This window comes from Pyricularia grisea, chromosome VI, assembly GCF_004355905.1.
Source record: "Pyricularia grisea strain NI907 chromosome VI, whole genome shotgun sequence".
In the NCBI taxonomy this organism is placed as follows: domain Eukaryota; kingdom Fungi; phylum Ascomycota; class Sordariomycetes; order Magnaporthales; family Pyriculariaceae; genus Pyricularia; species Pyricularia grisea.
Window position 1 is genome coordinate 812,807 of NC_044974.1, and position 12,737 is coordinate 825,543.

Consider the following 12,737-nt stretch of genomic DNA (forward strand, 5'->3'; position numbering starts at 1 on the left):
TCAGTCAGCTACTCCGCCAAGCGGCATGTATACGCTCCCTTACTGATTGGCACCTTATCTTCCCAGTCGTTGTCGGCGGGCCGTAGGTTTCAAGCACAGTACCTACTAGGTAAGGTAGGCATCAAGGTAACGATAAGCAGGGTGGATTTGAGTTTCGACCTGGATCCGCCAGACCGACGAGTGCTTCCAGGTAGCTGGCCCCGTAGTCTGCGAAAATTGCTTTTTTTTTTTTTTTTGTTGAGGCAGAGACCCAGGACTATGGAAGGTGGTCCCGAGATCTTGGAATGCACATCTAGCATAGATCGGATATGAGACCCTGCAGATGCGTCCCCTGGTATTGGAAAGCAATAAATAGAAGCCTAACTTGGAGATCAACTTCCGTAAGAATCGTATAGACTTCGTTTTATCTTCACTATACTCGTGAACATCTAAGAGCTATTTCTCTCTGCGATAAAGAACTCCACAATGCAGGAACCCATCGCCGTGGTTGGGTTTAGCTTCAAGCTACCGCAAGGCGTAGACGACGTTGACAACTTCTGGGACGTTCTCGAGACACGGACCAACCTTTCAACAGACTGGCCTGAAGATCGTATCAATGTTGGCGCTGTCAAGTCAAACCAGTATAACAAGGTCGGTATTTTAGTCATGTAGCAACGAAGCATACTTGGACTGATGACAAAGTTAACTTGCTCAACGCTTAAAGGTCCAATGTCGAGGAGGTCACTTCATCACCGAAGACCCGGCCGTCTTCGATGCCCCATTCTTCTCCGTCACGGCCAAAGAGGCGGCATCCATGGACCCACTCCAGAGATGGACCCTTGAGGCGTCATATCATGCTTTTGAGAATGGTCGGTTGAAGACAGTCGAGCTAAGCACTGATGGAGAACAAAAAGAAATATACTGACCCTGATTACCCTTAGCCGGAATCCCGATCGAGGACTTGAAGCAGTCCAACACGGCAGTATTTTCAGCCTCCATGTCTGACGATTACAGCCGTATGGGGTCCATGGACCCAGAAGACCATCACCAGATGGCCACAACAGGAACCTTTGCGTCCATCATCCCCAACCGAGTGAGCTGGTACTTTGACCTACGTGGACCCAGCATCCATATCGATTCTGCCTGCTCCAGCAGTCTGTTCGCCGTAGATATGGCATGTCAGTCCATATTAAGCGGCAATGCGGACACAGCCCTCGTGACCGGTGGAAACGTCATATTAGTACCCAACACCTTCCAGATGCTATCTGCTCAAGGTTTTCTGTCCCCCAGCAGCAAATGCTTCAGCTTCGACCATCGTGCGAATGGTTATGCCAGAGGCGAGGGTATCGTTGCCATGGTCCTCAAGCCACTGAGAGATGCAATACGGGACGGCAATGTGATCCGTGCAGTCATTAGGGCTTCCGCTTCTAATCAGGACGGGCGCACTCCTGGTTTGACGCAGCCAAGTTCTGATTCCCAGGCGGACTTGATTCGTCGAGTTTACGAAAAGGCCCAACTGCCTCTAGATAGAACCCGTTTCTTTGAGGCCCACGGAACCGGAACTCCAGTAGGAGATCCCATCGAGATGGCAGCCATTGGTCGTATATTTGCGCCTTTGCGCACACCAGAGACGCCATTGTTTGTTGGCTCCGTCAAGAGCAATGTCGGCCACCTTGAGGCATGTGCAGGACTGGCTGGGCTAATCAAGACCATCTTGGCACTTGAAAGTGGCATCATTCCACCGCAGGCAAACTTTGAGAAGGTTAACCCAAAACTGGAAACCGAGAAGTACAACATCAAAGTTCCAGCAGCTGCTATACCGTGGCCTTGCGAAGGTTTGCGTCGAGCCTCGGTCAACTCCTTCGGATTTGGAGGCACCAACTCTCATGTTATTGTTGACGATGCCTTGCACTATCTCGAGGAAACGGGATTGAATGGAAACCACAACACTGTTAGATCACCAAATCCCGATGCACGACCAAAAGGTGTTGTCGAAGAAGAGCTCAGCGGGATCCAGTCCAGGCCGAACAGGGCAGTGTCCAAGCAGAATGGGTTGAGGCAAAACGGCGATAACATTGGCAACTCAAACGAACAAAGCTTGTCATATGACAGCAGCGAAATAAATGGAAACAATGGAACTGCAACGAACGGGACAGGAAAGCACCAAAATGACGAAGCCACTCACGAAAATGGAAATCAGCATGAGCATCCTCGTATTCTCGTTTGGTCCGCTGCAGACCAACAGGCTCTTGGTCGTATGGGCAAACAGTTGGAAACCTTTCACAGAGACCAGATCTCTGGCAATAGTCACAAGCTAGATAGGCTTGCCTACACGCTCGCGACCCGCCGTAGCCTCATGCTTTGGCGCCAATTCGCCACGGTAACATCGACACCGGCCGGCGTCGCACGTCAATCCATCCTCGCGTCATCTTTTAAAGCAACAAGGAGCACAGGAACGTCAGAACTCGGTGTCGCTTTCATTTTCACCGGCCAAGGTGCGCAGTATATCGATATGGGCCGTGGTTTACTGCGATACCCTGTGTTTGAGCAAACCCTGCAGCGTATCGATAATGTCTACCAAAAACTCGGTTGCAAATGGTCATTGTTTGACGAGTTGAGCAATACCGCGACCATAAACCTGCCCACACACAGCCAGCCCTTGTCGACGGCCCTGCAAATCGCGATGATTGATCTTTTGAGGGCTTTTGGAATCGTGCCCAAGGCCGTCGTGGGCCATTCTTCGGGCGAAATCGCAGCTGCCTACGCGGCGGGGGCGCTCTCGCTAGAATCGGCGTGCAAGGTTTCTTTTGTGCGGGGGCAGCTTGCGGGCTATCTCAAGCAGCAGTTGCAGGCCTCTCAAACCCCCGGTGCCATGATGTCTGTCAACCTTCCCGAAGCAGACATACCAAGTTATCTGGCCGACAAAGACCTGGCTCGGGACAGCAGCATCAGTATAGCTTGCATAAACAGCCCTGGGAACGTGACATTAGCCGGGGACGAAGCAGCTATAGATGCACTCAAGAGCTGCCTGGAAAGTGATGGGATCTTTGCACAAAAGCTGAATACAGGTGTTGCTTACCACTCGGCACACATGAATCAAATAGCCAGCGAGTACTTAACCCAAATGGGCGTACTTCACGGCTGCGCAAATCCGGATGTAGCGAAGAGGATTCCTATGGTATCGTCCGTCACAGGCAAAACCATAGATCCAAGCGAGCTTGCTAAGGCTCAGTATTGGGTCGACAACATGGTCTCCCCCGTGCAGTTCTCCGACGCCGTTCGAACCCTCACCTCAGCCCTCAAGGATCAAGTTGGTAGTATTACCGATCTCGTTGAGGTTGGGCCCCACCCTGCCTTGCGTCGGCCGGTACTGGACACCTTGAAAACCGCTATCAAGAAATCACAAAGAGAAATTCGATACGCTTGTGTCTTGCACAGGAACCGTTCGGCCCTCGAGACAGCCCTCGAGCTAGTAGGCCAGCTTTTCTGTGCAGGGTACAGCATGGACATCCCAGCCGCAAACAACCACTCAGGAGTTAGTATCGTACCTCTGGTCGATCTGCCTGCGTACCCCTTTGACCGCAGCAAGAAGTATTGGACTGAGTCCCGCCTTAGTCGCAATTTCCGCCTTCGTCAGCCAACAACATCGGGCGATTTTCTCGGTGCACGATTTTACGACTGGAACCCTCTCGAACCGCGCTGGCGCAGCTTCTGGAGTGTCGAATCAGCACCCTGGACAGGTGACCACGTGGTGAGTGGGACTGTGATACTCCCGGGTGCAGCCATGTTGATTATGTCCATCGAGGCAGTCCAAGAGATGGCAATACCAAATCGCGAGGTGCTAGGTTACGAGGTACACGAGGCCGAATTCGTTGCTCCAGTTATCATTCGTGAGAGGTGGGAAGAGCGGACCGAGGTGATGGTCCGACTTCGGCCTATCAAATCCATGACCAACGAGATCAAGGCGGTGGCTCAGTCAGAGGTTGTGATTTTTGCTTATTTGGATGACCAATGGGTAGATTGCTTCCGCGCAAGACTCTCGGTTCGATATGGTGGCGCGTCACCGGCTCAGATGGACGAGTGGAAACTCGTTCATGCTCGTCTTGTGAATGAGGTTAGGCGCGCGGACAAGTCCTGCACACGACCAATCAGCCCGCAAGTCTTTTATGATGACGCCGCAGAGCTTGGCATTGAGTGGAAAGACTGGTTTAGTCATCTAGATGATATTCGATGGGATGGATCTGGTGGCACCATAGGTCACATCGATCTCGAGCGTCGCGATCCTGGAGGTCGATACAAGACAGCCAGCATTGTTCATCCGGCGGTTCTTGATGCCGCATTCCAGGTGCTGCGCGTCAGCACTACCAAAGGGCTTTCACTGTCCTCCGCAAGTACAAACGTTCCATTCAAGTTGACCAACGCATATTTCGCTGCATCGCACAACTGGCAGGCCCCTGGAACAACTTCCGTCAAATTCTATGCTGCCTGCTTGCCAGAGGAATGCGGGCGGTCTCGCGTCAACGGGCGCGTTTATGCCATTTCGGACGATGGCACTATACTGTGCAGCATGGACAACATGGTTATGGCAGCTGTGAGCACTGGTCCCCAGAGCCATGATTCCAGCCGGAAGTTGCTTCATCGGATCGATTGGAAGCCACAGATGAGCCTGCTCAGCGCAGAGCAGCTCGCGATCGAGTGCGAAGCCGACACATTTCCAGACAAGGACGAAGCGACATTGGTTGCACAGTTCGATAAGCTGCGGCTTGCCATGACTGAAGCCATTGCTGCGAGTCTCCATGAGTTAGACACCAGCAACCAAACCGTACCGGAATCCATGCAGAGGCACTTGACATGGATGAGGCAATATCTTAAAGACACAGAAGTCAAACCCAGGGGATTGAGCAAAGAGGAGCTCGAGGTGGAAATGAGGGAACTCGAGCTTATGCGACCTGCCTGGCAACTACACTGCGCCTTCATGCGCGATCTGCAACCGATTCTGACTGGCGCTGTAGATCCTTTGCAAATAATGTTTGGATCTGACCAAGCTGGATTGTTCTACGCCGACATGTTTGCTCAGGTTTGTGACCATCGTCTGCGGAAGTTCCTCCATCTTGCCGCCCATGAGAACCCAAACATGCGGATCATCGAAGTGGGTGCTGGAACGGGTGGCTTCACTGGAACCATACTGCCAATTCTGGCAGCGCTTGAGGCAGAGACTGGCACGCAGAGATTCAGATCGTACACATATACAGACGTCTCTCCTGCCTTCTTCGAGGCAGCAGAGGCACGCTGGGGAGCCGCTGGAGGACGACTCCGGGAGAGGATGGTGTTTAAGACGTTCAACATGAAAAATAGCACCGAAAAGGAGGGATATGAGGAGGGCGCATACGATATAGTGATTGCTGGATCCGTCCTCCATGCCACAGAGGATCTTCTCGAGACCATGCGTAACGTTCGAAAGTTGCTCAAGCCAGGGGGCCTTCTTTTGGCTCTCGAGACGATAGCCCCGCACGATATTATAACCAACTATTCAACAGGATTGATCCCTGGTTGGTGGGGAGAGCGGGAGGAATGGCGTGGCCTGTCTGCTGCAATACCCGAGTCCATGTGGGACTGGGTTTTTACAGAAACGGGGTTTTCCGAGAGACAGCTGAGTCTTCGAGACTATAGTAGCAACGAACTTCACTTGTTCAGTGTTATTGTCTCTCGCGCGACGGCCGAGAATGACCTGATTCGCCAAAAGCATACATCCAAGCTGCTGTTTTTGGTGGAAGACATTAACGAACAAGACCAAATCCGAGCGGCAGACCTGGTCCGGGATCAAATAGCGCAAGGACGTGATTCCCGAATCTTGGACCTCAAAACAGCTGCTGGGATAAGAATTGGAGAGGACGATGTCCTCATATCAATGATAGATATGTGGCGTCCAGTATTGGCGAGTCCGTCACCTGCCGAGTTTCATGCTATTCAAGACTTGATCAATCGCACGAAAAACTTGCTCTGGGTTACTCGAGTCAATTCATCAGATGATGAAAGTGCAAAGGGCAGCGCTGATCTCGGGTGGATGCGAACCGTCCGAACAGAAGAGCCAGGGAAAAATCTTGTCAGCTTGCTGATTGAGTCTAGCCTGTCTGGTCAAGACAGCAGCACACATGCGGAGTGCGTAGCCAAGGTGTTCGATGCAGCCTTCGGCTCATACGCAAGCCCGGAGCGTGAATATATTTACCGCGACAGTCGCATCATCACCGGGCGTGTTGTCGAGGATGTAAGACAAAACAAGCAGCTAGTATCGTTGTTACGGCCACAGATCCAGAGGGCTCCATGGCTCTCCAAGGGTCCAGTCAAGCTTTGCGTGGGTGCAGATAAAACTTTGGGGTCGTTGGCTTTCGTCGAGGACCCAGACCATAACAGACCGGTCGAAGGAGACGAAGTGGAAATCGAAGCTCGATCATGGGCCATCAACTTCCGTGACGTTCTCGTTGCATTAGGCAAGATGGAAAGTGACAATGACCTGGGTGTTGATTGCGCAGGTGTGGTCACAAGGGTTGGACCGCACTGTCAGAATATAAAGCCGGGAGACAGGGTAGTCATGGTATCGCCAAACTGTATGAGGGCTTTCCCGCGCTCCCCGCAGGGAGCTGTGTGCAAGATACCTGACTCCATGTCATTTGAGATTGCCGCTTCAGTCCTCATCCCGGGAATGACGGCCTACTTTGGCTTGGCGGATCGAGCTCGTCTAAGCAAAGGCGAAAAGGTTCTCGTTCATTCTGCGGCTGGCAGCTCGGGACAGATGGCTGTGTGGATTGCACAGATGCTGGGCGCTGAAGTCTTTGCGACCTGCTCCGACGACAGCAAGCGCAACTTCCTCGTCAACAATATGGGGATCCCGGAAGATCACATATTTTTCAGTCGTGATACCTCCTTTGCCGAAGCAGTCAAGCGGATGACAAACGGACGAGGCGTCGACGTTGTGTTCAGCTCACTCTCTGGAGACGCGCTTCGTGCCTCATGGGCTCTTCTCGCCCCCTTTGGTCGGTTCGTTGACATTGGTGAAGCCGACCAACATGCCAACGCAGCCCTTCCGATGGGTGGTTTCCTACACAACCGTAGCTACTTTGCGTTAGATCTCCGAGACGTTGTTCTGAACAACCTTGAGCTAACATCGCGCCTACTCCGCGATATCATTCAACTCCTTGTCGATGGCAAGATACGTCCACCTGGGCCCGTCCTCAATATTTTCCCAGCATCGGACATAGAGCTAGGTTTCAGGCAGCTCCAAGGTGGTAAGAACATTGGTCGCTGCTTGATTACACTCGATCGGAACGACATCGTGCCACAAATGATCACTGAGAGTCGAGACTGGAAGTTCGACTCCAAAGCGTCATATTTGATTGCCGGAGGAACCGGTGGGCTTGGCAGATCACTCGCCAGGTTTTTGGCTAGCCGTGGGGCTCGACACATTATTCTCCCATCTCGGTCGGGTGCGGGCGAGGCAGGTTCGAAAGTGTCCGAGCTGTTGGTGGAACTACGCAGCCGAGGTGTCAACATTGAGGCCCCCAGGTGCGATGTGGCAGATGAAGCCTCTCTAGTCGCCACACTCAAGGACTGTCATGACAGGCTCGGGATGCCCCCTGTCAAAGGTTGTATCAACGCCGCCATGGTGCTTCAAGATTCCGTGTTTGCCAACATGAGCCATTCCCAGTGGGACCTTACCATGCGGTCCAAGGTGAAGACATCTTGGAACTTGCATAGCCAGTTCAACACTCCGGATCTAGACTTCTTTGTCCTCCTCTCGAGTCTCATAGGTACAATCGGTGGCCCGGGCCAGGCCAACTACGCAGCAGGGTGTGCCGCACAAGATTGGCTTGCCGAACATCGCCAACGACTGGGGTTACGTGGCAACATATCGATTGACGTTGGCTGGATGAAAAACGTCGGCATCGTGTCCGAGGAAGTAAGCTATCAACGACACCTCAAGTTGGTTGAAGATATGCACAAGCTCGAAGAGGAGGAGCTGCTTGCGCTATTGACTCTATGTTGTGATCCATCAAGGTCATCGTCTCAAAAATCTGGCGAGGATGCACGTGTGCTTTTTGGGCTGCGCACGCCAGACGAGTTCTTGGACCAATGCAAAGAGCCGCCGGAGATGCTCAGCCGGCCCCTGTTCACGACCTTCCTGCACAGCAATGAGAAGAGCGCTGACCAGGCAGTCGGTCAATCCGTTGCAAGTGATCCTGGTGCCATTTTTAGAGCCACTCCCGACGCAACGGACCGGGCCAGGGTGGTTGTTGAGGGGCTCAAGCAGAAACTCGGCCGTTCCATGGCAATTTCACCCGACGATGTGCAGGTCGAAAAGCCTTTGTCGGCATATGGCGTCGACTCTTTGTTCGCGGTCGAACTCCGTAATTGGATCCTCAAGGACTTTGCGGCTACCGTAGCGGTTTTCGATATAATGGGCAATGTGCCCATTTCCAACATTGGGAAACTTGTGGTTAGCAGAAGTACTGTTGAATTCGGGCAGACCTGAGGCGTTGGGACGTGGGGGATGGAAGTGGGGCCATTTACAGTACCTAAGGTAATGTACCTAGTTGGAGGTAGGGACATCCGACCAACTTGGCTGTTGCATCCTCGTTGAAAGGGGTGATTGCCCGCACCTTCCTTCACATTAATTATTGGAATTGTTGAACACAAATTAAGTTTTACCCAACATCTATATGCCTGCCTCTTCGAGCTCGCGTCTTGTCTGCTGCAAAGATGCAGTTAGTTCCCACGCACAAATAACTCGCATTTCGCTTCGCACCCAAACAGGAACGGTTTCGAATACAGCACGGTGGAACCGTAACCTTTAATCATTGCCGCTGTCACTACTTGTCCGCTCATCACTAAAATAGAGATGGAGAGATCGTCTGTGCCCGGATTTCCCAGTGAATGCACATAGTTAGGTGTAGATTTGGATCGGATATGGGTAAATTGTTTTGTGGCTAGTAAATGACCTGCTGTTGGCCATTATTTTCCATGCTGGCACGAGCTATGCTGAGACTTCGCCGGATTTCTGCGTCCTGTTCCTCCCTCGCCACGTCGTCCCAGCCCGGCAGCTTGACCGAATGGTCTAGCGCAACAGGCAACCCTCTGTGTCGGCCCCTGATCATCATGAGTATCATTACTACCTTGCTGCCGGTATACCAGCCGCCAGAGAAGCTGTAGGCTTGGTCGGGCAAACCAACAGAGATACCAATGTTTGTATAGCCTGAAACGATTTCGAAGAGAAAGTTGAACACGCTAAACGTGCGTGGGTCAATTATTGAATGTAGAGTTTCGATCATTGTGATCAAAAACAATGCGAGTGCGATGGACCATACGTCGTGCGCCAGTTGTCCGCGAAGGTGCTGCGAGACTAGACTGACACTACCATCGGATGCCGCCGTAGCGGCCGGCGATGGTTCAAACTGGATGCTCTTGGACCTCTTGATCCCGACTATGACTGGGAGGGACGCGGCGGCCTGTGAGCGACGGCGGGCCGCGGCATTGTCGATGCCCACACCCTGAAAGTCGCTCATGCGCTGCTGCAACTGCTTACCCACAAATGCGGTGCCGCGCCGACCGGCTTGCGCCAGCGTTTTTATGGTTGCCGTGGCTATACTAGGCTTTGCCGAAATGCCGCTGGCGTGGGACATGGAGTTCGCCGAGAGCTGTGGGACGATGAGCGTCATCCCTGCTGCTGCTGCCTCGTCCGCGGCGTCTTCCTCCTCGTCCTGCTTGGCCGCCTCTGCGGTAGAATATAATCCGAGCGACCGCTCTTCGTAGACCTGTCGTACACAGCAAAAGTGGTTAGCTCATGGTCAGTTATAACAAAGTAAGAAGAATCCTGTTACCTACATTAGAATTACGCATCACTATAATCTCGGGATACGCGGCGAGATACATGACAATAAGTAAAAGCACCTGGGCATCGAACCACAGGCCAGATATCGAGAATACTGAGAAACCACCGGAGGGCGTCGTCGTAGCCTGGAAGAGCGCCACACCGACGCGCTTGGCCAGCGGGAATGCATCTAGCACCGGATTTCCCAAGCCTAGGACAAGGAGCCCAATCCAGTTGACGGCTACGATTGTTGAAAAGAAAGAGACAAAGACGAGGTTGGCCTTTGAGGGAAACATTAGCATAAATAGGCGTCGTGGGTATTTGAGGATAAAATCGAAAGCCTCTTCCCAAGCGCCGTACTCGTCGGATTCGGGGCCGTGGCGGGCGATGATGTGCTTGAAAAAGAGACGTCCCAGATATATGGTGCCTCGGATAAAGGCAGGAAAAGCGGCGTTTCCGGCAAAGGATAGTAAAGTAATGACAGTAAGCACAAAGGCGTCGTCTGCAAAGGCGGTTAGACCGGCATCTAGCAACGTCAATCCGCAATTGTTGAAGGAGGAAATAGCCAGAAATATGCCGGACCACCAGGGATCCTGAGCATTCACCGCGGTAACTTCTCGCCCGTGGACGGCCAGCCAAGCGCCCAGCGCAATGGCTCCCAGGATCTGCAAGACAACAAAGTAGATGGCAACTATGACGAACAATAGCTTGAGGGCACGGTATTCGACCCCTCCAAGATACTCGCGCTCGTCGTCGTCAAGATCGAAAAACTGGCCATTGCGCCCGATGGAATGTTTGTGTGAACGAACAAAAGTCCTAAAGTCGAATCCAGTTTCTCCTACGGCCTCAGTGGTTCCAGTCCTGATAGTAGCAGAGCGCGCAAGCGGCGACATAGGAGGTCGTTGGCGATGACTCTGGCCGGGCGAAAGGGTAGGCCTGGGACCACGTGGCGAAGGAGCTGCAATGTCCCCCTGGAAGTCGCTCTGAGGTGTTGCCACCTGCGGGTGCATGGCCATCGGGGTGGAGTTCAGGAACGGTGATAACTGAGGTGACTCGGCTTGACGGCCGTCTTTTTCCCGGGGCCTGGGCGAATTGGGCTTTGAAAGTTCAAAAGCGTCGTTCTTGGCACGTTCCTCATGAGATTGAGGATTGGGACGGGGACTGGCGCCAAAAGTCGACATTACTGGCAGACCGGCCATGGCCCCAGCCATGCCAAGCATGGCACCAGTTGCGCGCTTGCGTCGGCGACGCTCCCTTTCGGCTTCAACGATGCGGTCGAAACGCTTCTCGAAAATACGAACGCGAAACCAAATGGTGAAAAGAGATACCAGAACGGGGCTTCCAATGACCATCATGACGAACAAGATGGCCTGCTGGGCAACGACCAGTTCACTCAGATTGACAGTGTTGAGGCCGCTGCCCGTGAATGCAGACATGATGAGGAACCATGAATCAACAAAGCTGAGCGTTTTGAACTCCTCCCTGTCGGCCAATGCAAAGAAAATCGCCGATACTATCAGTCCGATGAAGATGAAGTAGGCGTGGTGGACCGTGATAAAATTGACGGGCGGGAGGTATGGTTTTATGGCACGGCAGATGCCTGCCCAGCGGTCTTGAAGTTGAAGCCTGTTGAAGAAGCCATCGTCGTGCGAGCCGTCACCCATCGGACGGGTTGTGTGAGAGATGAGGTGAGGGAATGGTGAGAAAAAAGAAAAGAGAGAAAAAAAAAAACCTCGGAGCGCAAGGCGATGATCAAACGAATGAATTGAAGAGTACTAGGAACCTAGGAGATATCTGGGCGCGGGTGCCCGCTTCCGTCTTGTTAACGAGCCAGCTTTGCGACGGTCGTTCTTTTGTGGTTGATGAAATACCTAAGGGAAGATTGGCGCGATGAAGAAGAAACAAGAGATTCTCCAGCTTGGCTGCATCGCAGATTCGCGGTTGAGAGGTGTCAGTTCCAGCTTTTACTGATAAGCATTGTTGCACTGCCATGTGTTCAGTCCCAAATGCCGGGGTGGTCGTAAATTAAATGACAGGGGGTGCCGGACGGAATGTACCCCCGCCCGCAGGTACCATCTCAAACCCGTGAGCTGTCCATGTTCTAGATTCCTCGGTGGTGCATTGATATGCCCATTTTGGTCCTCCATTCCACGGTTCGGTGAATACCTCAGCGCGTACTCTGGTAAATTTTTCGATTCGATTGACTACTGGTCTTGGGCTTTGCCTATCGAAAAGCAACCTGGAAATTTGGAAGCAATTTTGGCAATGCCCCGGTGCATCTTCAGTACACCAACGGGAATACAACCAAGTTTGACAGCTGGCGCTTGTCCGATGCGCCACAGACAAATGATCGCCTTGGACAAGCAAAAAGACTCGTTGACACCAACAGCAGGGGCCAGCATTTCATTGCAGGGGTTCGGAACGTTGACAAAATCAGACACACAAATCAGACAGAGTTGACGCAGAGAGAATGAGCCAATAAAAGCAATTTATGGTACACTAAGCAATACCTGAGCCGTTGGCCCATATATTACCACGTATAAACAAATTTCGATTCTCATAACCAGGATGGAGAAGCATTTATATCCCACAATAATTCACTCGGTTCTGCCCCTATTGAAGGCGTATGAGCTGCACAAAACGAGACTGAAAATTTTAAGCATCCAAAATTTTAACCACTTCGACATAAACAGGGTACGTTTCGCACAGGCCAGGCCATTTGGCCCATTCTAGCTAGCTAGGCCCAGGTAATCATTTAGGGCCGGGCCTCAGGTGTGCACTAATTCCGGAAGCGGGCCTGCTGATCGCAAATTGTCGTTGGCATGTCAACAGTAGTGGTTATGCACGAGAAAGATGTGACGATCAAAAGGGAGATGAAGAATTATATAATATTTGC

At 52.3% G+C, this 12,737-nt stretch overlaps 2 protein-coding genes across 2 annotated transcripts; one reads left to right on the top strand and one right to left on the bottom strand.

Moving 5' to 3' along the window:
- Positions 1-456: 456 nt before the first annotated feature.
- PgNI_11370 (uncharacterized protein) lies at positions 457-8,506 on the top strand (the record flags this gene model as incomplete). Its single annotated transcript, XM_031131337.1, has 3 exons — positions 457-630; positions 704-848; positions 921-8,506. Coding segments are annotated over 3 exons (7,905 nt in total), but the record flags the coding sequence as incomplete, so codon positions are not given.
- Positions 8,507-8,960: 454 nt separating this feature from the next.
- Positions 8,961-11,505, bottom strand: PgNI_11371 (uncharacterized protein; the record flags this gene model as incomplete). The annotated part of the gene is made up of 2 exons (XM_031131338.1): positions 8,961-9,785; positions 9,856-11,505. The coding sequence occupies 2 exons, from the start codon at positions 11,503-11,505 to the stop codon at positions 8,961-8,963; spliced, it is 2,475 nt and encodes an 824-aa protein (XP_030976732.1).
- Between the last annotated feature and the right edge of the window lie 1,232 nt (positions 11,506-12,737).